We start from the raw sequence: 26,055 nt of genomic DNA, 5'->3' as shown, positions 1-26,055 counted from the left end.
GTCAATCAGGTGTATGGTATTTACATGGGCCAACAAGACACATGCTGACAAGAGTAGAGTGCAGAAAGATGATCTCCTCGGTCTGTTGCTTCCACTTCACTGCCCATTCACAGGGCGGGTTGTTGTTGATCCATTGATTCACTCGCCCTGACCATGAGTTTAAGTCCTCAAATCTATCTAATTCTAAGCCCTGAGGAATGGGGGGGGTATTTAAAACGTGTTGGCTATTCTATGGTTTTGTTTTTTAAACATCAATTTTAAAAGCTTTTGGACTCTCAGACCTTTTGCTTGACACTCCTATTGGGCTTTTTACACATGGGTCACTGGTTGGGGCATGGAAGTGACCTAGCTTTTGTGGTTAACTGCAGCAGAGAAAAGTCAGGGCTGGCTATACTGTGTGGCAGAGCTGAGTAAATCTCAGGTCTGGATTGGCAGAAATACAAATCCTTGGCATGTTAGACAGCTCCTATATATGTATTTGCTCTGTGTATTTAGCGGTTTGTCTAGAGTTCAACTTTAAGTTTGGTTGTTTTTTTTTTTTTTGTAAGTAATTTTCTTTGTTTCAACAGGTTCAAGCCAAAACTTTGAAAGGCAAATCAGTGATAGGGGTGACTGCTGGAAGGTTTCACACTGTCCTGTGGAGTAGAGATGCAGTGTATACAATGGGACTAAATGGAGGTCAATTAGGTATGTAATCCTACCAGAGACTTTTTTTTGTACAGTCGTTGGTCACAGTACAAATGTTTTTACTGCTTTTTCTGTTTAAATGACACCTGTCACGAAGGATGCTACCGTCACTGACCTCACCTGAAAAAGGCTCCCTGGCTGTCATTTTAACCCTTTTGCTTTTAATACTTTGTGTTACTGATTGGAGGTGGGGGGGTTGTATGCAGTTAAGGATGTCTTGTATCTTTGGCTTTTTCTGGGTCAGCGACTCAATGTATTGATGCCAGGAGTTAACATAACAGCTTGCAGTGGCAGTCCCTGTATATTTCTATGACAACCGATTTCCATCTTCATCGGTGTCATGAAAAGCTAATGGTTTGTTTCTTCTAGGATACCTGGTAGATCCCAATGGAGAAAAGCTTGTCAGCAGTCCTCGGCAAGTCTCTGCTCTGCACCATAAAGACATTAGTATATCTCTTGTGGCTGCTAGTAATGGAGCTACAGTCTGTGTTACTGATAGAGGAGACCTATACCTTCTTACAGAGTACCAGTGCAAGAAGCTAGCATCAAAGTGAGATATTTCTATATACCTTTTTACAAATCTGTGCTGTGTGTTGGAAGTGCGGTGAACAGGTTTTTTTTTTTGTTTTTTTTTCTTTTTTAGGCAACTAAACTTAAAAAAAGTTCTTGTTTGTGGAGGATATTTGGATCAAAAAGCCGATACGCAGCATCTCAAAGAAAATGGTGGCCAGTCTGTTAGTATACTTGCCTTGGATCAAGCTGGAAGAGTATGTATGCATTTAGACCTTTACATGCCTAATAGAGATCTGTTCTCTAGGGGACTTTGCTGTTTTGTTTTAAAGTGAAAGTTGGCCTTTAAAAAAAATAAATAAAAAGAAATCCTTTTCAGAATTTGTTTAGAACATTTAGGAGAATCTCATTATATACTTTTTGACAACTTTTTATTGAGGTGTAGGTGTAGTACCCCCCTGAACACAGCAGTTGTCAGAGTTCACTGAGGAACACTACGGCCAGGTGCAGGTTTTTAAATCTATCCAAAATGTTTAAGTTATTGCTATGTTTAATCAAAAAACTGTCCCTACACTTAAGTAACGCCACATTTAATTCTCCCCTTGGCAAAGCCATAACATTTAACGCAGAGCTCTCATTTTGACACTTAAGCTGCATTTAAATGGGGCATTCTGGGAGTCCTGTGACAATTACTGATTCTTGCAGTAGGAATCCCAGGTGACCCCATTCAGATGTATCTGCTGTGCCCTATCAAGTAATGACAGGATGACAGCAGGCACATCTGTCGGAGGCAGTCACCGCTCTCCTCAGGAATTCCCCCTTCCCCTCTCTGTTCCTCCAGAGCTCATTGGAGGGACAGACAGGGGAGGTGGCGGGCACAGCTGACTCTAGAGAGGCAGAGCCAACTGCCAATCAGGCAGCAGGGTGGATCCCAACAATATTGTCGCAATCCTTTCTGGCTGCAGCGTGGCTCTGCACCTTTGACCCAAACGAGGACTAAAGTACCAAAAAAAAAGGTTTGGGTTTAGTTCGTTATAACTTCAATGGGTACAGCGGGTGTATCTGAGGGGGGGACATCTGGGATTCCAACCGCAAGAATACATAGGCTCTTGCCGCAGGACTTCCAGAATGCCCCATGTGACTGCAGCCTTAGAGGCTCATTAGTAAACCACTTGCACAGCTGTACACTATGTGAACAAGATTTGCAGCACTATTTGGATACTAGGTAGAGTTCAAGGAACATGGGGTATTCTGTGATCCTTGGGTCCATCTAGTAACCATGCAGTGCAGCAAATCTCGTTCGCACAGTTAACAGCTTAGGGATAAATAGATCCCTAAAACTTCCCTAGCATTTGGCCTGTAAATTGCTGTCTTAACTCTCAACCCCACCCCCAGGTTTTCTTTAATGTCATCACCCTCAACAAGCATATATGTATCTTTCGCTCTCCTACTGCTCTGGTCAGTGCTGGCAGCTGAAGTAAAAAACTGGGTACTTCAGAGTTTGGAGAACTCGCTTTATGTGACTTTTCAACAATTTGAATTTTTGCCATGATTTGTTCTGCTACACTTTAAGTTCATCAATTTATCTCATTTTAAGGTATTTTGCTGGAAGTCTTCCAGCACTTCGCTGAAGCAGTGCCGTTGGGTTTATGGCCGCCAAGTGTTTATGTCTGATTTTGCCCTTAATAAGAATGAAATGCTGTTTATCACTCCAGAAGGTGAAGGGTTTACTGGAAAGTGGATGTGTGAGAAGAAAAACTGCACAGATAAAAAAGGTGATTTTTGGAAACCTGAAACTTGTGTCAAATTAACCTGTCGTGGAAATAAATTTGGAATGCAGGTGCTATTACCATTAACCAGTGGGCTCAAATTATGATAGACTATTGCGATATTGGTGACCAATACACACATCAAAGTCTGACATAAGCTGGTCTGATTTATTGCGGTGTGTTAAGGATTTGTAAGATAATACAGAGAGAAGGGGGGGAATTTTATGCAGAGCTAACAGAAGATATAGAAGGTCAATAAAAAGCTATAAGGCTCAATTTCTAAGAGAGGAGGGTGAAAACTCTCTTATGCAAGAGTTCAGACTTCACTTGAAATGAACACACAGTTCTTTTTATAAGATGTACATTCTTGTGCTTTGTATGTACATCAAGTGAATTTCTCTTTCTCTTTTTGATAGTCTTGATCTGATGTTTGTGAGTATGATCATAACTTCTTTGGAACTTCACATATTGCATAACTTGTCACCGTGTTTCAAGCCCGATTTGGATTTTTTTTTTCTCAGGTTTCATAAAAATAAAGCATATATGTCAAAGGCTAAAATTAGTATATGGATATATGTATAGCCACTATATGTGAGCATGGAAGTTTGAAAAAAAAATATACAGGAATGACAGCACATAGTGGCTAACACTAACCCTAGAAGGAAAAAAAAGTTTGCTACCAAGCAGCGTTTTCATCTCCTCTTATAAATAACCGCATACATAAAGGCAGTGAGTTAAGAGAATAAACAGAATGATTGATTCCTAAGGGGTATTGCTTACTCATCTGGAAATCTTGTAAGAATAGCATGTAATGGTATACTCGGATAAAGTAAGTTATTGTTAGTGCTTTTGTGTTTTGATAGTAAATTGTAACATTATTTTATTTGAAGTATCTTAAAGATTTATGTGGATATTAAAGGTTATGTCCTTATAAAATGTTTAGGCCCTATTCACACTTGCAAAGGGGGCCAATCACATGAGTTTCACAAATATCTCCGTATTTGTATTAAATTTACCAATTGACTTTGTCAAGAGGAATGCTGTTTTTGATTAATTACTATAACACAAACTGGCTGTAAACTGTTTTCTGAGACCCAACTTACAGCATAGACTTTCAAACTTCTGAATAGGTGGAATTTTCAATATTCAATCTATTCTCATTACTCCTCTTATTCTAGGGGGTTTAATATTCTCATTGATCGTAGTGTTTTGTTCTCCTGCAGGTATGTTCAGGCCAACAAACAGGGATGGTACCTTTTTGTGCATTGTACTGTTTATGCTGTTAAATGTGTTATAGCTAATATTTATGTTCCTCCTTTTTCCACTGAGGTTCTTCTAGCTGACAAACTGCTTTTACCTGTTCTATAGACTATTATGGGATTTTATTGTTCATTATATACTTCTAAAGCCTAGAACACTGGGCAGTTTCACCCTGAGGGATACCATTTAGGGTGTAGTTCTTTGTAAATAGCTGAGCATATGCAAAGTCTGACCTATAGCAGCCGCCTTCTCTATAAGGCGCAGTATTCCTAGTGATACTCCGATGCCGCCGGGGCTTAAGGAGCAAGCTATTTTCGGAGAACAAAGACCCCACCCAGTAACCCACAAGTTAGAGTGAATACGTAGATCAAAGAGAGTAGTCGTTATCCTAGCAGGGGTCAGGGCAGGTAGCAATCCAAGAGAGTAGGTGTTATCCAAACTGCGGTCAAGTCAGGCGGCAGTTTAAAGATAGCCAAAGCAAAGGTCAAAAGCAGGGTGAGCAGTCCAGGCAAAGCAGAGCCAGGTCAGGGGCCAGGAAGCAAAAACCTATGAAAATAGAGCTCCACAATGCCATGGACCAGTAGCAGCAAAAGAGGCTAGACATATGGGGCCTAGCAATAAGGATGCCACCAGAGTAGGGCGCCGTTAGCCAGTGGTAGTGAGTGCCATGCTGCCAGGGCTGGCCTGCTACCTAACAATTGGCATCGATCCAGGGAAGTGGGAGAGTGGCTGTGTGGGAGGGAGGCAGAAGGAGCAGGTGCAGCCAAGCAGAAAGTAACCCCGGCTCCTAACACCCCCTTGCAATTGACCTAGACAAATGGGAAATTCTTACACTCCCACCCCCACACTTGTATAATATAGGCATTATAGCTCTGTTGGCTGTTTCTGTGGCTAAAGGCTTTGATAGTGTGCAGTGGTTCTATCTATGGGGTGTACTTAGAAAATCTGGGTTTGGTCCAAACTATTTGAAATGGGTACAACATCTCTATGTCCATCTCCAGGCTTATGTTAGACTGACTTCTCCCCTCAGCGCATTATGTGTCAGGGCTGGCTGCCTCTTATCTCCTTTTACTACTTGCACTGGCAATTGAGCCTCTGCTCCTTATAATACAGTCTACTGAAGTGGTGGGCTTTGTAAAAGGTCAAGAGGATATACATGCATTGTATGCAGCTGGCACTTTGTCGTTCCCGGCTGATGAACACCTCTTTCCCTAATGCCAGGTCTATAATTGAGAACTTTGGTCATTATTCTGGCCCATTGATAAACTGGAACAAGTCTACCCTCATACCCATAGATTAGTTGCCGCAACCCCTAACGGACTGGATGTGCCATATTCAGGCTGTGTCTGTATTAATTATTTGGGATTTCACGTCTCATGGTTTATTACAAAGTATATTTTTCCCAACCTCACCTCACTCATTCAAAACAAATCTGTTTCGGGCAGTGGTGATGTAGGTGGGAAACCCCCCCCCAAATATTTAAGGAAGGATTCAAGCCGGCCTGTGACATAGAAGCTGTCACAGGTCGGCTCTGTTGATTGGGCAGTCAGTGAACACATACCGCCGATTGCTGACGTCCCAATCCTTTCCCTGCAGAGAGCGGTGTCTGTCAAGTCACCGTTCCCCACAGGGATTCCCCCACTCGCCTCTCAGTTTCTGAAGCGCTGACTGGAGGAACGGACAGGGGAGTGGGTGGGCACAGCTGGCTCTGCCTCTAGAGTCAGAGAAAGCTGTCAATCAGCTGGATCTCGACAGTATTGTCGGCATCAGTTCGAGCTGCGGCATGGCTCTGCAATAGCCCACTAAATACTGCGTTTTGGGTCACAGGAGAACATTACTATATATGTCCTCCTCTGACCCTGAAGAGAACTATGGCCATAGTTCTCTTTTAACAAAATGAAGGCTGAAGCCTTATTTAGACATCCCAACCTGCAAAACCTTATTTCAGGGAGGTTCCCTTCTCATTTCAGGGAGGTGCCCTTTCTGTTTTTTTTTGTTTTTTTACAGCAGCCGCCGTCCGAATATAAAAACCCAGAGGAGTCAAGTCCCTGATACACAGTTGACTAGTTGCTATGGGCAGCAAATGAAATAAATGTTCTCTATAACTAGACAACCAGGACATATAATTGATAATATATTATCCACAAAGGGTTAACTGCACTCTCTCAACCCTGCCGCAGTAGATCTCAGTGCCTGTACCTGCTCTCAATAGTAGTATATGTTGCCCTCTCTGTGCAGCAAGTAGCTTCTTCCTTCTGAGACAGAGCCAAGCGAAAGGTTTACTCAGAGTAAACCTTTCAGGGAGAAAATGCCTCTCTCGCTGACGTCAGGGAGCTGCTGTCCAATTGAGGGAGACTCCCTGAACATCAGGGAGACTTGAGATCCCTGCTTATTGTCCCCAAATATGCGGCCTCAATTTCTTTTTCTTGATAGGCCAGAGGCAGGAGCCTGGAGGTGGAGCTCTGGAGAGGATGGAAGAAGATATTCTTCCATCCTCCTGGAATGCTGGGGGCAGGAATACATTTGACAACACTGGTTGCTAGGACCCCCGGCGCTCCTAGCAACCAATGAGTGCAGAAAAGGAGGATCCCTGATGTCACTGACTGCAGAGGAAGAGAAGGACCCCTGACATCTTTGTCAATGACTGAAACGACCACAATCTGGACATGGACCAATCGCTGACCTTTGCTGGGCTATGGCTTGCAGCGGACACAATGGCTTTGGAGGCTGGCACATCCAGTGTGAGCCAGCCGTAAATAAGCACAGGTCGGCGATTGGTCTGTGTCCAGACCACAGGCCGGACAGGGACAGACAAACCAGCCCACGGGCCGTAAAATGTCCAGGTCTGTGTTTTTAGGATGCGTGCTTAGCTGTTATCCTGGACGCTTAATGTCATATTTGATGTGGTTATGGGGAATAAAACTCAGTAAAAATTATGATTCTGAAATGGCAAATAAGCAGATTTAAAGCTGGTGTTTTTATTTTGCTTTCTAGCCTTTTTGAAGTCCCTGTGGTGTCTTCCTCAATTTTTGCTGAAGATTTTGGTAAACTGCTTGAAGAAGTTGACGAGCTGGACAACATTCACGATGTGACTTTCCTGGTGGGTTCCCAGACATTTCCTGCACACAAATACATACTGTCCATGAAATGCGACTACTTCCGCAAGCTGTTTTCTTCAGGGGACAGTAACCAAGCTGACTTTCAAGATCTCTACCATAATGGAGAGGATTCAGCAGGGCATGATCTGATTGTCATTGAGAAAGTCCCCCCAGGGCTTTTCACTTACATCCTGCAGTTTGTGTACACTGACACATGTGACATGTTGGTCTACGGTCACAAACCCAGATTTGTCTTCAAAGAAAAAATAGAAGAAAATCAAGATAACATCATTTCAGATTTCCAGAAGATTCACTTTCATGAGGATGGCAAAGGCAAGTCTGCCTATGAGGTGTACAAGAACAGCCAGATCTGTGCGAACATTGACAAAAAAAAGGGCAAAACAAAGCCGTCCAAAAAGAGCAAATATGTTAGTGAAGAAACTAGCCCTGTTAAAATGCTGCAGAATCTAGCCAAGAGGTTTGGCCTCAGCAATTTGAGTTCAAGGTTTGTTGTCATCCTTTCTTTCCTATATTTAAATTTATAAGCTTGCCTTATAAAGGTAAACATAGCAAAAATGATGCAATACTATAGGCTTCTCTTTTTTGGGCTAGAGTAGAGAAGGGTTAAAACCTCAAGTTTTTGTTGCTGGCTCTCATGTCATGTTTGATAACAGCGTATCTCAGGGATAGGTAGTTCTGGGAAATCGCTCCAGTGGAGAGTGTAACAAAAACCTTTTGCAAAGCAATGGTTTGCATAAATTATTAGCATAACAATTAACATAAGGATGGTGCTCATAGAAATTAATTTTGTAATTGCAGCTACGGTGAATAACATTTGGGTATTTTTGCGTGAGCATTGTGAGTGCCAGTGTCGGCCAACATGTTTGAGTGCTTAGTAGGTTCTGGGTTATTTTTACTATTATACACAGTCTATACTGTGCTGGCAGATCCCATTATCAGTTATAAACTAGATATGGATGCTGTCTGTCCTACCAAAGGGTTAAAGATCTTGAGGCTTGGGTGGTGCATTGTATGCTACTGAGGGAAACCCCACTTTGTCCCGCCAATTTCTTTTTAAATTCTTCAGAATAGCTTGTAGTCTGCCCAAAGGCCTAATCTAAAGAAACGAGAGATGTAATAAATATATGTTTGTATATATGTGTGTATGTGTGTGTGTGTATATATATATATATATATTTACACACTGAAAGGGTTAAGTGCTCATCTTTGTCCAGGTGCTAAAATAAAAAAGTTATACTTACCCGAAGCTCAGAGTTGGCCAACTGTTACAGCGCTCTCTCCAGCCTCTCTCCTCCTCTACAGCAGCATTGTAAACTTCCTCAGCATCCTCACGTCTCTACACTGTGCATGATGATTTATAAGAGCTTAGACCGCTGTAGAGGAGAAGGAGAGAGGCTCTGGGAAACAAGAAAAAAGCTGGTCCAGAACATTGGGTGAGTATAACATTTTTTTAACCTAGACAAAAATGAACACTTAACCCTTGCAGTACAGGGGCAGCCCCACTGCAAGGGTTAATAAATTTTTTTTTCTGGAGTTCTTCTTTAAGGCAAAACATTCAGTAAGGGGCTGACAACGCAGCACAAAATTACATGCACCATTTTTTAGCACACCAGAACACACAGTGCTGTAGCACGTGTGCATTGGAGCTGCGTTGCTTTACTATGTTGTGGTGCCATTAAAAATGACATGCGTTGTGATAACCTACACATTACTACAGCGTAAATATGTGTTTTGGTCCTAGTTGTTTTACTACTTTAGAAAACCTTTTAATTACTTAGCAGCAATAACCTCAGATGACTATGTACATACCATTGAATGCCTTTTTCCAGCACTGTGGGACACCTGAAGCCTGAGGCACTCGGATGTGCAAATTTAAATAATGTTTAACAAAGTCAATGGTAAACCTGCCCAACTCTAATATTCAGTTTAAGCATATCAAACTAGTGTTTTGGGCACATGTGGGCCCTCCTTTGATACCATCATTGGTTTACGAACACCCAGGGGTTAGTGAGTCTGTCAGGGCGATTCTGTAAAAGCTGACAAAGCTTCCTGCGCTGTCTTTCTCCCAGCGGACCTGTAATAAATAATTTGCAGGTACCAAGTATATGAAATAATCTTTAAAGGGGAACTATGAGGTGAGTGATTTTCACTCAACCTCATAAAATCAAGATAACATCATTTCAGATTTCCAGAAGATTCACTTTCATGAGGATGGCAAAGGCAAGTCTGCCTATGAGGTGTACAAGAACAGCCAGATCTGTGCGAACATTGACAAAAAAAAGGGCAAAACAAAGCCGTCCAAAAAGAGCAAATATGTTAGTGAAGAAACTAGCCCTGTTAAAATGCTGCAGAATCTAGCCAAGAGGTTTGGCCTCAGCAATTTGAGTTCAAGGTTTGTTGTCATCCTTTCTTTCCTATATTTAAATTTATAAGCTTGCCTTATAAAGGTAAACATAGCAAAAATGATGCAATACTATAGGCTTCTCTTTTTTGGGCTAGAGTAGAGAAGGGTTAAAACCTCAAGTTTTTGTTGCTGGCTCTCATGTCATGTTTGATAACAGCGTATCTCAGGGATAGGTAGTTCTGGGAAATCGCTCCAGTGGAGAGTGTAACAAAAACCTTTTGCAAAGCAATGGTTTGCATAAATTATTAGCATAACAATTAACATAAGGATGGTGCTCATAGAAATTAATTTTGTAATTGCAGCTACGGTGAATAACATTTGGGTATTTTTGCGTGAGCATTGTGAGTGCCAGTGTCGGCCAACATGTTTGAGTGCTTAGTAGGTTCTGGGTTATTTTTACTATTATACACAGTCTATACTGTGCTGGCAGATCCCATTATCAGTTATAAACTAGATATGGATGCTGTCTGTCCTACCAAAGGGTTAAAGATCTTGAGGCTTGGGTGGTGCATTGTATGCTACTGAGGGAAACCCCACTTTGTCCCGCCAATTTCTTTTTAAATTCTTCAGAATAGCTTGTAGTCTGCCCAAAGGCCTAATCTAAAGAAACGAGAGATGTAATAAATATATGTTTGTATATATGTGTGTATGTGTGTGTGTGTATATATATATATATATATTTACACACTGAAAGGGTTAAGTGCTCATCTTTGTCCAGGTGCTAAAATAAAAAAGTTATACTTACCCGAAGCTCAGAGTTGGCCAACTGTTACAGCGCTCTCTCCAGCCTCTCTCCTCCTCTACAGCAGCATTGTAAACTTCCTCAGCATCCTCACGTCTCTACACTGTGCATGATGATTTATAAGAGCTTAGACCGCTGTAGAGGAGAAGGAGAGAGGCTCTGGGAAACAAGAAAAAAGCTGGTCCAGAACATTGGGTGAGTATAACATTTTTTTAACCTAGACAAAAATGAACACTTAACCCTTGCAGTACAGGGGCAGCCCCACTGCAAGGGTTAATAAATTTTTTTTTCTGGAGTTCTTCTTTAAGGCAAAACATTCAGTAAGGGGCTGACAACGCAGCACAAAATTACATGCACCATTTTTTAGCACACCAGAACACACAGTGCTGTAGCACGTGTGCATTGGAGCTGCGTTGCTTTACTATGTTGTGGTGCCATTAAAAATGACATGCGTTGTGATAACCTACACATTACTACAGCGTAAATATGTGTTTTGGTCCTAGTTGTTTTACTACTTTAGAAAACCTTTTAATTACTTAGCAGCAATAACCTCAGATGACTATGTACATACCATTGAATGCCTTTTTCCAGCACTGTGGGACACCTGAAGCCTGAGGCACTCGGATGTGCAAATTTAAATAATGTTTAACAAAGTCAATGGTAAACCTGCCCAACTCTAATATTCAGTTTAAGCATATCAAACTAGTGTTTTGGGCACATGTGGGCCCTCCTTTGATACCATCATTGGTTTACGAACACCCAGGGGTTAGTGAGTCTGTCAGGGCGATTCTGTAAAAGCTGACAAAGCTTCCTGCGCTGTCTTTCTCCCAGCGGACCTGTAATAAATAATTTGCAGGTACCAAGTATATGAAATAATCTTTAAAGGGGAACTATGAGGTGAGTGATTTTCACTCAACCTCATAGTTCGAGCCGACGTGTGACAATGAGACTGTCACACGTCGGCTCAATAGATCGGGAAGTGAGCGAACACATACCGTTGCTCGCTCACTCCTCGATCATGTCCCTGCAGAGAGCCGTGACTGTCACTCACGGCTCCCGCAGGGATTCCCCCATTCTCTTTTCCGATCCTCCAGCGCTGACTGTCGGAACGGACGGGCGAGGGTGCGGGTACAGCTGGCTCTGCCTCTAGATGGGCAGAGCCAGCTGTCAATCACGCAGCTGGGTGGATCTCGACAGTAATGTCGGGATGCGTCCCGCCTGCGGCGGCCTCAGTATACCGTGAGCTGTAGCTCGCAATATACTGAGCTTTGGGTGATGGGAGGATGCTAGTTTATGGCCTCCCGTGACCTTGAGGAGAACTATGGGGAAAAACACTGACCCCGTAGTTCTCCTTTTAAGTCTTTGTCATCTCCCTGTTATCATTAATTGAGAGGATTTTAAGGTCAGATGATAATCACTGGATGCCTACTATTCTAATGTTACATTTTGTGTTCTAGGCTGGATGGCGTTCGATATGAAAATGGAGCAATTAATGTTGTAAACAAGAAAAGTGGGAACAAGCAAAGATTTAACCAAAAGAAATGGTATGTAGTTAATGACATATTTACTCTATGGTACCTAGTTTGAAAAATGGGGGGGGGTGGCTGTGGTGCCATTGACTTCAATGCACCGCCATGCCCCCTCCCGTCCCAGAACAAAGGGGGAACTTTAGTGAGCGATTGCTGTGCGTTCCAACAGCTGCCGTTTTTGAACGCACCTCAATTGGTGTGAATAAGCTCTTAGATGGTATATAGAAATATTTTTAGCAACTTCTTTAATCAAGAAAACATTTTTTTAATACAATTAATTTTTCTTAGCCTGGGACATGTACCAGCATGATTTGTTATTATTTTGTACAGCTCAAGTATTTGTTATTTATAAAAATGAATGGGCATGTAAGCTGCCCTGTCTTACCTCTCGATGGCGGCGTGCAGCTTTTGTAGAGGCAGGAAAATTACATCACGTCATATCCCAGCTCTCTTCTTATCGGCCGCCCTCCAGGAGCCTGTGCTGGCGTGCGCCCAAAGTTGGAGCGGCGCAGTCGCCCTGGCATTACGCTGCTCAAGGAAGCCTGGCATTTGATTTGCCATGCTTTCGTACGTCCCGTGCCTCGGCCTGCGTCCTGAGATGAAAGGGCGTAGCCACGCAGGCCGGACACACAAGCTGTCAGGCTTCCGGAACGGCCTGTGTCTCTTCCCCAACACCCAGGTGGGACCGGCAGAATGGCGATCTCTCCCCAAACCCCGCCGGCGGCCGGCCGATTGATTGCTATATGTTGTTTAGGGTGGCTGGGCCTATTTTAAGTTAGGGGCCTGGAGCTGCAGTTCCCTCAGCCCCTACGTTAATCTGGCCCTGACGCCTATGGCAAGGGGCATGCGGGCCGCAGTATGAGGACCCATGGTTTACAGCATAAGCCCATAATAATTTATGGTATCTCCATTGTATATGAACTATAGCTCTCCTAGCTTTGTCAAGAGAGATTACAGCATGACGGACAATCTATCAAAATGACAAGCAAGGCATTTCTCTATCAATGGGTTCCCAATCCTTTGAGTTGATTTGTTGCGTAGTAAATTTTTCAAAAACATCGCTTGAGAGACTCTCTGCTTTGCCTCCTGATGAGATTGAGGCTGTCCATATTCTGGCAATGGTTCTGTGCACTCTGTAGGTTGTTGCAGCCCTAGGGGTTACTTCTGTACTTTATAATCACACTATATATTTAATTTCAATTGAATTTGTGTTTTTATTTTGCAGTACCTCGTTGTGTGATGTAACAATGAGATCAGAGGATGGAAAAGAATTTAACTGCCATAAATGTGTTCTTTGTGCCAGGCTTGGTATGTGTTATACTTGTGTGCAGAACTATATTAATTCTGTTTACATTATCCAATGCTTTCTGTTCTGACTCTTTGCTTTCATTCTCATAGAATACTTTCACTCCATGCTTGGCAACCCTTGGATTGAGGTACAGTGAACGTTTTAATTATTCATGTAGAAGAAATCGGGGTTGATTTTTACAGTTATTGTTAAAAGCTTAGGGCATTAGCCCATCTAGAGATTTGGGGGCATGTCCGGTCCAGGCCTCATTCAGATTGGTGGCTCCACCGCCCCTCTGAAAAGCGATCTGTGGTGGATTGCTTTAAAGAGGGTGGTAAAGCAACAAGTTGCCTGGGGTTCAGGAGGGCATACTGTCACCTCCCGAATGAGGAAATATATATATATTTTTTTTCATTTTAAATACTAATGGGGATTTTCAGTTGCAATATGTGGATACACGCTTGTGGCATGGTCCCATTGATTGATTGTAATGGTCGCGTTTGACATGCAGCACTGCCTGCCAGACTTTACAGGTGGCTGGGCAGGAAGGGTGGTATAAACGGGAATCTCCCCATCTTTTTACTACTTGCTGTCTGTTTGAACGAGGCCTTATGAACAAAATTACATCCAGTGACACCTTTCACGTAGCCAAATGGAGAAGGCAACATAACTAAATGAGTGCTGTACAACAAGAAAGCAAGCAGTGTTTATGATTTGAAATATATAGTAGATAGTTAGGATAGGGTAAATACAGTTAGGAAATAGAAAGTCCTTGTGGTTAATGAACTCCTATCATTTAAATGTTTCTTTGTAACAGGCATCCTGCTGTACAGCTCTAGAAATGCCCGTCCACTCGGATGTATTGCAGGTTATTATTGAGTATATCTACACCGATGAAGCTCCTAGAGTAAAAGGTAAGTGTGCTATCATATTTCCTATGTGTCTGAGGCTACACATAGAAGAACACATTTTTCATCATATAAGGTGAAAGATCAGACAGCAGTTTATAAGACTGCAACACCTAGGTCCTAGTTGGTTGATCACATCCAAACAGTTTTTATGAATTATTTAATCAATCATATAAGAATTTTTTTTGAAGAATTCTGTAAACACTACTACCCATTCTGTCACTTTTATGTAGTGTTCGTCAGTTGCTTTATACACCAAGCCAGTTATTGATATCAGTTTCTGTATCTGTCATTTCACTTGCTCTAATTGGTTAGTGTAGTGCAATTTTTACATTAACTAAAGATCAAATAAACTTTAGATGAATCCCAAGAGCATACAAGACGCATTCTGCACGTTTCAGTCCAGGAGCGGAGACAGAATTCATATGGAAGGGTCTAGATCAACTTAGGAGACACACTGCCTGCAGAAATGTCAGATTTATTGTCAGTTAGGCCCCATTCGCACACAAATCGGCCTGCACGTACAGCTCCATGCTGCGTGCGGGGCCGTACCAAGTAGCTGCCGGGAAGGACAGGGGCTTCGTGTGATTTAGTACGCAGCCCCCGTCCTTCTCTATGGGGCTACGCGGCCGTACGCCCCCCTACACTCACCTCAATTGCAGGTCCGTAGGGGTGCGGGTGATCGTATTCATACGCCGCCGGAATGGATTCTGTATGTGTCCCAGCCAGAAAACCTGCACCCCTATGGACCTGCAATTGAGGTTAGTGTAGGGGGGCGTACGGCCGCGTAGCCCCATAGCGAAGGGCGGGGGCTGCGTACTAATCAAACGCAGCCCCTGTCCTTCCCGGCAGCTACTTGGTACGGCCTTGCACGGAGCTGCATGTGCAGGCCGATTTGTGTGTGAATGGGGCCTTAGTGATGTAGGCCTTGGCAGCCAATTATATTGTAGCCCATATGGTTCTATTGTAACATTTCTTAATAAAAGGGGCCTGAGAGCCTCTGTTTTTCAACCTGGCTGTTGCTTGTTCCCAGCTGCAGCATTGATCATTAAACTTGGCTAAATAAAGATTTTGCCTGGTCTGATCCTTTGCTATTCTACTTCAGTAGATTAGATTTCCCAAAACTATGCAATAGGAGGACCGACCTGAAGTTGATTATACGATCAGATTGTATTGTGTATCGTGACCCTTACTGCGAGTCACAGGTCTAAATCCTCTGTCTGCGACTGCATGAATATATGGTGACATGGGTTTTTCGTGAAATCTACAGTGATATTGAAGCCATAATGTTTTTAAGCTTTTTTTAAATGCTGGTACAATCACTTACAATGCTGCTCCTTGATGTTTCCAAATTTTAGTATCCTGCAGAATCAGCTGGTCTCCTGAGCACAAAGCAAATCAACACTTTCTATCTAATGTCCCCGTCCATTGTAGCACATACTCTCTTTCCTTCATTCCACTACCACTTTGTTCAGTCCCTTCATCTTGTGATCGCAGAAGTGGTTTGCTGAGCACTGTCACTTGGGTTGGAGAGACACTCCACAGTCCTGTGTAATCTCTGAGTACTTTAGAGGTTAGTGTCCTTGCTGCCAACATCTGAACTTGAGTGGCAGGGGAGCAATGGAAAGGTAAGTATGTGGTTCTGTGTAAGTGGACATTAAAGCATACCTGTTTTGCCCTACCTATGCAAACCACAGCTTTTCTTTAAGTTTTAGGTGGTCGGCCTAGACAGACTCGGAGGTAATCGGATATAAACCGATGCACATCTGGCTGCCCATAGAGTTACATTGGGTTTCTGATCAGATCCGCCTTAAACACTGACAGGAGGATCTGATCAGAAAGCCGCATAAAAAGGGACCCTTTTTTTTTTGGCCAGGGACTCGGGCCAAATTCAAGCAGTGTATGACCAGCTTAAGAATATATGCAATGTAAGCAAATAAACTACTCACAGTACTTGCCATTGAACCAGGATAAGGACACTCAGAAGAGACTTCCATTATCTGTACAGTACTTGTATTAGTTCTCATTATAATATCTTGAGAAGTTGCATTTTGCTCATTGAATTTATTATATACACTTTCCTTCCAGAGTCTGCAAACGTGGAGTTTATATGCAATGTCCTAGTAATGGCTGATCAGCTACTTATCATTAGATTGAAGGAGATATGCGAGGTCACACTTACTGAGAGACGTAAGTAGAAGAGCAGTAGTGTTTGAGGAAGGTTATATGCTGTTTATTTCCTGGTATAGCAGCTGGTAAGCTCCATTATTCATAATGCTTACACAGATTGTAGGTGGATGAAGAGTAACGCCTCGGAATGACTGTGGCCACACCTCATTTACCGAGAACCGTGCGCTGGCCAGCTGGGTGGAAACGTGATAAAAGATGACTCTTGTGTTGTACACTGCTTGGCAAATATTAAAGCAGTGCTCTTAGAGTCACATCGATGCTCCCAATGTAAACACTGCTCTATTTGTGATCTCTGTGACATTTACAGTATGGGAGAAGAAAGGTATTTATTTGCAAAGCTGCACAAATAAAACTGGGTACATATTGATAAGACAAGTCACTGTTTGAACAGGGATCTTTTGGAGTCTTCTGCTGTATAATAGTGGAAGATTACGGCAATACCTTCTAGGTGTGAGGCTCTTTTTTTTAACCTGTCTGTTATTACTGGCAGATAACAGTCTTTGACATTGGTTTTATGGCCTGATATCACAGCATGTCTGTACTTGTATGGTGGCCATAGAACCCGCAGGCTAAACGGAAAAAAAAAAAAAATAGCCCAGATTCCTCCATCAACGTTAGACGAGTGTTGATCGAGGAATTCCTGCTGTTTCTTTTGTATTCGGATAGCAGCCACTCATTGGGTGCCCGCTCTGTTTGTTCACACTGACACCAGGATGCTTGATAACCAAGTACCATGTGTTTTGGTGCAATGCGCTTTGGAAAAAAAAAACCTGCACACATTTCTTTGGTGCAATTTGAAATTAATGGGCATCCCTAAGGCCTCATTCACACACAACGCAAGCAAAATTGTATATTGCGTATATAGGAGCGTCCATGGGCGTATATAGGAGCGTATATGCGTGCACTATATGCAATCCCAGATTGCATCAGTCGTAATGGAATTTTTAATGTGCTGTGTGCATGTACGCGCGTATATACGCGTATGTGCGCGTAAATACGCAGCAATACGCTGTCCGGACGCATCTCTGTTCCATTCTGTTTTTGCGCATATATACGCTACGCAAATATACGGCTCCATGCGCGGCTATGTGTATGGAGCCATTTATTTGCATGTGTTGCATATGGTACAATACGCACGTACGCGCGTATATGCGCGGAAGTGTGAATGAGGCCTTAAGCAGCGCACGGTGATGGGTAAAAAACGCTAATCAATGTGCGTGTGGTCATATTTGCTTAGGTGTGAACCTAGATTTAGCTTTTGGTCACCCTTTGTGGTAGACTATAAAATTGGTAAACTGTACCCTATACACCTATAGCTCAGTTTCTTATCTGGAGAAAGTCCGTTTTAGTAGGAGTTCTGGTGTGCATTGCTGAAGATCCTCCGCTACTATAACTTTTTTGAGATTGAAGAGAAACAGTCAGAAATAGAAACAGACGTTTGTAACAATCTGATACTCTTTCCAAGCTGCAGGAGGCAGGCAAAGCTGTGCATTACCAAGGCCTTTCTTTTCATGTAATCCTGGCAGCACCTTTTGTTATATGGAGTTGTTTTGAGTGTCTGTTATCAGCACTGAACTTATGCAGGTGACAGGATGCCCTTGCAGCCTGACACTTGTCTTCTGACATGGCGCGCATAAAAGTAAATAATCAGAAGTCACATCATTTATACACTTTGATTACAAATGCCCGTGATGTCGGGTTCTTTAAAGTAGGACTCTAGGCCAAAATGATATTCTCTAGATTTTACTGTGTATTAATATTTTTAGGTCTAAATTGGTATAACACCTGCTTCATATTTGTTACTTGGCCCTTTCACATCGCATTACTTTAACCACTTGCCGTCCGCCCATTGTCAAAACAAGGGCAGACGGCGAATGCTTCCTGGCAGGTGGATGTACATGTACATGATTTTTTATTTTTCCTGCTCGCACCCGCTAGCAGCAGAGTCCCACCGCGAATGTAAACAGCCGTTACATACAAGCGTTCTACAGCCGGCTGATCGCTTGTATGGCCACGCACAGTGCGCACCCCCTTTGCTGATGGTTATTCCAGGCTCCACTGCCCCCCTGCAGGTCCGGGACCGAGAACACCGTCACTATTACTGAGGAGGAGAGCTCAGCATTCCCCCACCGCTGATCTCTCCTCCTCTGTCTTTCATGGCAAAAGTGCTGTGTATTACATCACTTCCGCCTTTAGCTGTCATTTCTCTGGCTGCTATAGCCAGAGAAGAAGCTGATGAAGCAGATCTCTTTCTTAGAATCCCCTGATGTCTCCATAAAGAGGAACTGTCATTGTATATTGGCTATCACGTAGGCGGACTTTTAGCCCCTATGTGATAAGAATCAAGGTAAGTGTAAACAAAAAAGTTAAAAAAAAAAAAAGATCTTCTGGTGATGCTGCACCAACTTCTCATCTCTTACATTAAGCATAGAGAGTTGCTCGCTTGGTATCTTCTCCATTCTAGAAACGTCCTGTATTCTTAAATGAATACAAGATATTCTCTGATTGGACAACGGTGGATCGTGATGTCTCTCCTCTCCACCTTGTCCAATCAAGGAGCGCCGTGTATCAATTGAAAAGAATACAGGGCTTTACTAAATGGAGAAGGTGGCAGCGGGCAACTCTCTACACTCATTGTAAGAGATAAGAAATTAATGCAGCACCGCCTGAAAATCAATGGACATACAGCATGTAACATGAACTACAAATGAAAATTTGAGCATCCCCTGCAGCCCTTCAGATGTTACATGTGAATGGTTAGAGGTGACGCAATCTACTTTTAAAAATAGATTTTTCCTGGCGTTCAGCTTTAAAATTACATCCCACATATATTGCCTACCTTACTTATAGTTGCATGGAACACATTTTAAGCCATCCGCACCTTAAGCCTGCTGATAGACAAAGAAGGAGCAGAAACATAATGATATTGACAGTGTTAGACTGACAGTACTGTGAAATGCAGTAGAGTACTGATTAGATCAGAGTGCTGACTCTCTCTACTGCTGTACAGGGGATTACTGAGAGCTAATATAGAAACAAATGCAGGTATGTACCTTAGCTATATGTAAATATACTATTAATGATTTTAACTAATCTTTGAATTAAAGAGTGTTATTATTTCCTTGGCGTTCTGCTTGATAATTTATGAACATTACAGTTTTACCCACATGTATGGCGAATAATAACATTTCTTTTTTTACACTAGTTACCCTGAAAAATGCTGCTGAGTTATTGGAGTTTGCTGCTTTGTACAATGCCAATCAGCTGAAGCTTTCCTGTTTCCAGTTTATAGGACTGAATATGGCAGCTTTGTTGGAAGCAAGGTATATATACGATCACGTCTTCATTGTTTTTCTAAATGCCATTATTTCAAATTGCTTTCTAGTGCAGTCCTGTACTTTTCATGGAAAAGCTTTTTCTGCGTCCTGAAAGGCAAGGTATTGAAAAAAAGCACATCCGCACACAACGGCGCTCTTATGAATGTGTGCTAATGGAAAGCCCACTCTGCCTCTTCATAGTGCAGTCAAGTGTGTGCTTATGATTTACAGATGGATGCAGATCACATTAATTAGAGACTGAACTATAAGATATAAACAATATGTACTTCAGTCGAAACATGCTTTTGCTGTTATGGTAATTAGCTTTTCTTTGCTTAGGTCATTGGATGTTTTGAGTGATGATGTCCTGAAAGACCTGGCAGATTCTTATAGAAAAATGGTAAGGAGAAAAGTAGAGGTGTAGTTTTGCGTCAGCGCGGAAATATTCTCTGTGCATTGCATTTAGGATGGATCTAATATTTTTTTTCTGTTGCTTTTAAAGTATAATGAATAGCTGTGTGATAGTGGTGCTTGTGTTCTCAGCCTTTTAAAGGGAGATTCCACCTTTTGCATAAAAATAATAAATGCACACTTCTTAAAAGGAAAAAGAAAAGTGCATTTATTATTTTTTTGCATAGGAGCCAGTAAAGCATTGCAATTGCGATCAGTAGATCGTGGATGCAATGTTTTGGCTCTTGCTGATTGTTCCTCCCATGACGGTACTTTAGCACAGACATACAGTAACATGGATGGGAGGAAGTGTCAATAGATGTCACATCACTTTGCATTTCGTTGAAACTACAAGTCACTCTTCCATGCTGGCTGATGGAACTTTTATTTTCTCCATTCGGGGTAAGGGGGTAAACCTAGTCAGAACATGAAACTGTTAGTGTGTAGTACTTTGCTTTTAAGCATGTTGGCAGATGACAGTTAATGTTATGCGTCTTGGCCACATATGTGTACATTTACTAGCACCATAGGGGTGCCTTGATCGGGATGGGTATGTAGCAAGTCATGTCCATAATACTGCTGTGAAAGAGCAAAAGTTATTGTTATAAAAATGCTAAAATCCTAACCTTTTCTGTGAGAGTTACGTCTCCGTATCTGACACCAGTGCAATCATTATTTATGATAGTTATTTATGATGGCCTCTACTTTAATCTTGCCCACATGGCACAGGGTACATGTGGGTTAGCAGTTATAGTACAGAGTAGAGTGGATTTTTCATGTGATCTTCTCTGAAAGTTATTGTCGTTTTTATGCTACCACTTGGAGTCTACTGCTGCATCCCATTCAATACTGGGAATACCGGATAGCAGATCAGCATTTGGTAGCAATCAGGGCCATCCCTATAGTGAGGCAACACGAGGCTGTTGCCTCAGGCGGCATCTCATTGAGTCACGTGGGAGTGGCTGGGCAAAGCAGCATGGCTGCTCTGCTGCACAATGTTTGCAGCGTGCCTGCTGCCCCCTTTCCGGCCAAAGCATCCCAGGTTGCTAAGAGCGGGGCGGGGAGATGGAGATGTGTATTGCCCTAACACATCTCCCTGTCCAGCTCCTAGAAACCCGGGATGCTCTGGCCAGCGTCCTTCCCAGCTCTTAGCAACCAGTGAGATGATGCAGAGGCCACCAACCGTCATTAGCGTGCATCACGCCCCATGCACTACCCCCGGCCCCCCAGGGCGTGTGCGCGTTCCCACCTCAGGCGGCGAAATTGCAAGGTAGCAATAAAATTTCATTGGATTTGGCACATCATTTTTACTGCAAGAACATGATAAATGTGAGGTATCAAATCCAGCCATTTGTAAAGTTTTTACTTAATGTACCATGTACAATTATAGTCCCACTTTAATTGAAACTGGGATAAACTGCGGTTCTAAATGACTTGCAGGATAAAAGCAACGAACACCCATGATGATGGTGGTGGCGGCACAGGTATTGGAGGGGTTAGTAGCAGGGAGTATGTTTTCCAGGTTGTATGAATGCCAGGAACAAAATATATGAGGGTTGTTATTTGAATGCCAAAAGAGAGCATTCACTTCATGTCCTAGTGTGAGTCCTCCGCTTTTTCCTGCCCTATGTTAAATTTAATATTGACCGCAGTGTTCATTTGCTTTGGGGCTGCATCCCCTTACATCACTATATTGCCTGCGGCTACACCAACACATGAAGTGGATGCAGAGTTAAAATAGTACTTAGTCATCATGTTTCTGAACAGCTGGCTCCAACTCTCTATGCCCCTCTTCCCTGAAATTCCTGTGCAGTACAAGATCACAAGGGACAGAGCAGTCTCCAGCAACTGTACATCTACTAGCTTGGAAGAGGGGGGAGCAGAGAAGTGGATTGCCTTGCTGTTTCTGTGTGTTTGTGGACATACACACAGCTTACTTGCACACACATGGGTGGCTCCAAGGTAAAGGAGCCACCCGTAAACAGTGTATCAGGGCCAATGCTCAGGGGACCAGCTGATTCCTAAGAAACTAACACTTAAACATAAAGAAGCAGCATACATTGTAAGAGATTTAATCAGCATTTGACATAGCCTAAGGACTTTTTGACTTTAACTGCTTTTTGTTTTGTCCTAATCACTTTGTCCTGATTCCAGTGTCAGTGCTGTGCACTGATATCTCACTGTTTTCTTTAATTCTCCCTTTTGTCTCTTTTTCTTCTAATCTTAAACACAGATTCCTGCCATGGACAAGAGACTCCTTACCCCATATTTGGATGGTCCTGACATCAGCACTTTAGAGACAGAAGACATTGAAAGTTTCATGTCCATCAGGGAGGACAGTTTTTCTGAACAAGCCACCCCGTAAGCTCGTCTTCCTGGTCTTTTTAATAACATTATGAAATATGGGAGAACCATAGGTGTTGCTGTATACTGTACCAGTTGATCAGATTCTAAAGTTGGCCTTATACTGCTCGCTTTTCATCCGACTCCTGCTGTGGGTGGCCCCTGTTGGCACCCCTTTGCTTGCAAAGTCGATTTTTTGTTTTTAATCAAATTTGTGTAAGGAGCTGGTCTTAAAATTATTGGCCAAACGGCGCCGGTATCCAGCCAGATGCAGGCAGTGTTCAGGTATTTAGCAGCGGGGATGCAACTTGTAGCATGTACGGCCAACTTAAAGTGACACTAAACACAGGAGTTAAACCTTAAAAATGCATTCAAGTACTGTACCTATTAACCAAAATGTAACTTATTTGTGTATCACTCAGCTGTAGATCCTCAAATCATCTCTGAATTGGTGCTGACACTGTCCTTCCTTCTGGCTACATTTCTTCCCCATAGTTCCTGTGTGTGTTGTAAAGTAGCCACCACTCCAAGCTCACTCCTGTTATGGACTACAATCTCAATACAAATGAGTAAAATAAATGTGAGCTTGGAGTGGTGGCTACTCTGCAACACACCTGTATTCCAGTTAGGGATTTGATCTAATTGGTTGAGACCATGTATTTGTTTCACTCATTCATTTCACTAATTTTCCCTTAATCCAGTAAACTTTCTCTATCTCTATCTCTATCTCTATCTCTATCTCTATCTCTATCTCTATCTCTATCTCTATCTCTATCTCTATCTCTATCTCTATCTCTATCTCTATCTCTATCTCTATCTCTATCTCTATCTCTATCTCTATCTCTATCTCTATCTCTATCTCTATCTCTATCTCTATCTCTATCTCTATCTCTATCTCTATCTCTATCTCTATCTCTATCTCTATCTCTATCTCTATCTCTATCTCTATCTCTATCTCTATCTCTATCTCTATCTCTATCTCTATCTCTATCTCTATCTCTATCTCTATCTCTATCTCTATCTCTATCTCTATCTCTATCTCTATCTAATTGAGTGCACTTTTTTTTTTAACCAATTGATAGCTAGTTAATAGCAGGACCAGACACTTGTTAGGTGCAAAAATTGTGCACTCCTTTTAAAATCTATGGGGTCAAGAACTGCCCTAGAAGCTCATGTACCTATTCCATCTTCAAGCTACAATGGATATAAAGCTTAGGTGTAAATGGGCACCACTGAAAATATTTGTGATTCTTCTTGTTGAGCGTCATTGTGCTTCAGGAAACATGCAACAAAACGATGAGGTGTGCGGCAGGGGCAGAGAGCACAAGGGGTACCTGCTGCCCCGAGTACATGTTATTTAATGATATGGAGCGTAAGGCATCTGCAGCGGAGGGGGCAGCTATTTAAGCAGACCTGAATGGATTCAAACATTGGTTGGTTGGAATGGATTCTAACAAACTTGGTTTCTAACACTAGCTGTACTCTATGCAGATTAATGGAAGTTTTTTTTTTTTTTCTTTTTAGCCCCCGTGTTGCGAGTCTCCATAGAGAGGCCCCTGTGTTGTAGAAAGGTCCCCGTATTGTGAGTCTCCGTACAGAGGCCCCCGTGATGCGAGTCTCCGTGGAGAGGCCCCCGTGCTGTAGAGAGGAAAGGGGGGGAGGAGTCTGGTGACGTCACGGACATCAGCGGACTCCTCCCCCTTCCCTTCGTTAGCAAACGGAGCCACTTGGGGAAGGGGGGAGGAGTCCGGTGACGTCTATGTCCGTGACGTCACCGGATCTCCAACTGAACTCCCGGAAGACCCGGAAGCCGGCGTAGAGGTGAGTACCGATCAAAAGAATTTTGATCGATCCAAAAAATTAACGATTAATCGAGGAATTAATCGTTAATTTCCGCAGCCCCTATATATATATATATACGCACACACTATACACACTTTAAATTAGATTGCCAGATGTCAAATCTAATTTGTAGCTCTTCTACAGTGTCACTTTTCCTACAGATGTATTAGCTTTTCACACAAGAATATCTGACTCTGAGCAAAAACCTTTGGTGCCACTGATGGTGTATCCCTTTCAGTGGCTGGTAGCCCTTGTAATTAGGTTCGGTTGCATGACAATCGCTGATTAAACAACAACATTATTTTTTTTCCCCCCTTTTTTGTACATCTTGAGATTTTATATTGTTGCATTAACTTGTATCAAGACTTATCCTGTTTCCCATGTTAGTGATATTCGGGTAGTGATCATCTGATCTTGCCTGTCTTTGCTGTTGCTGAGTACCCTGTGACCAGACTATAGTCATTCAAGTATTTACATATCCTTAAGCAGTAATTTAGCTTTTAGGCCCTCACTGACCTATAGCTGCAGGCACTGTGGAGCAAAGCATTTTCAAATTCACAGCAAAAGCACTGAAGTCATTCAAGCCGGTTGTCTAAGCTGCTCATCTCCTCCTGCTCCCCCCTATCAGTGCTCCTGCTCTGTGTTTGCATTAGAAATTGGTAGGCTGGCAGAGCAGGGTAAACTGAGCTGCTGAGAGAATGACTTGAATGACTTTGTTGCTTCTGCTGTGAACTGATTAATTGCTCCACAGTGCCTGCAGCTACAGAGGTCAGTGAGGGCTTGTTTTAAAGCTCTTTTAGGAAGAGCTCTCTATGAAAATACTTGAAGGCGCATAACCGGGACACAGGTTCACTTCAAGTTCCCAAACATTGTTCTGTTATTTTACACAAGTTCCAATCTCTCCCCATTCTTTCCAAAACCAAGTAAAAAAAGTTTTGGTTGGACAAAAACTTTTTATATCAAACACCCAGCCCTGGTTATTTTTCCAGCATGCAGCTGTTCATTGTTTCAAAGTGCCCTTTTATTTTTACAGTTACAGTTTTCTGTTCTAGTCGTCTATAATTAAAGTGTTTTAAATCAGTTGTGTGGCCTGGTTCAGACAGTTTATTGCAGCTGGCATGTTTATTGTGGGGTCTTGTAAACATAATCTTCCTGTATGAAGGCAAAAGCAATGATTATGGTGGACTGTAAACATATTTTTAAAATAATTCTGTCTGTTCTTAGAGAAACAGTTTTCAAAAAAACTAAAACTAAAGCCAAAAAGAAACCAAGGAAACGTTTGGACAGCTCTGGAGGATACAACCTTTCTGACATTATTCAGAGCCCACCTTCAACAGGTCTGTTTGCCTTTTGCTGTGTTTCATCATTAATCTCTGTTTGCTTTTCTTTTTAATGCCGTTAGTGAAAGCCTTTTACAGATCTGGGTCTCTTCATTTGTCCATTCCACATGCCGATGAAACACACATTACAGACTTGAAAGATCATTCGATAACTCCTAAATTATATACTTTTCTGAAAGCAGCAGACCTGTCAAGTTAAGATAGCATTGTTGACTTTTTGGTATGAGCCATTAATTCCTTCAAATGATTGCCAAAGATATATTTTTAATACGTAACATATACCCTCACACATGTCAAGATCCACATTTTTAGGCCTGAGAATTACTTAAACACCCCCAACCCCCCCCCCCGCCCCCC

The 26,055-nt window shown here is 42.4% G+C and overlaps 1 protein-coding gene across 1 annotated transcript in view; it reads left to right on the top strand.

Annotated features, from left to right (window-relative positions):
• Positions 1-26,055, top strand: part of IBTK (inhibitor of Bruton tyrosine kinase) — a 72,850-nt gene that overhangs the window by 12,017 nt on the left and 34,778 nt on the right. Inside the window, exons 7-23 of the mRNA XM_018569573.1 lie at positions 570-687; positions 1,057-1,237; positions 1,331-1,454; positions 2,795-2,972; positions 4,145-4,189; positions 5,257-5,389; positions 5,619-5,660; positions 7,221-7,829; positions 11,949-12,035; positions 13,246-13,328; positions 13,419-13,456; positions 14,126-14,222; positions 16,305-16,406; positions 19,612-19,729; positions 20,063-20,123; positions 22,407-22,534; positions 25,583-25,695. Of these exons, the coding sequence (XP_018425075.1) occupies positions 570-687; positions 1,057-1,237; positions 1,331-1,454; positions 2,795-2,972; positions 4,145-4,189; positions 5,257-5,389; positions 5,619-5,660; positions 7,221-7,829; positions 11,949-12,035; positions 13,246-13,328; positions 13,419-13,456; positions 14,126-14,222; positions 16,305-16,406; positions 19,612-19,729; positions 20,063-20,123; positions 22,407-22,534; positions 25,583-25,695 (2,257 nt within the window). The remainder of the gene's footprint in view (positions 1-569; positions 688-1,056; positions 1,238-1,330; positions 1,455-2,794; positions 2,973-4,144; positions 4,190-5,256; positions 5,390-5,618; positions 5,661-7,220; positions 7,830-11,948; positions 12,036-13,245; positions 13,329-13,418; positions 13,457-14,125; positions 14,223-16,304; positions 16,407-19,611; positions 19,730-20,062; positions 20,124-22,406; positions 22,535-25,582; positions 25,696-26,055) is intronic.

This window comes from Nanorana parkeri, unplaced genomic scaffold, assembly GCF_000935625.1.
Source record: "Nanorana parkeri isolate BGI_ZX_2015 unplaced genomic scaffold, ASM93562v1 scaffold1360, whole genome shotgun sequence".
NCBI classification, from domain to species: Eukaryota; Metazoa; Chordata; class Amphibia; order Anura; family Dicroglossidae; genus Nanorana; species Nanorana parkeri.
Note: the sequence above shows the minus strand (reverse complement) of the source record. Positions and strands in the feature narration are given on the sequence as shown.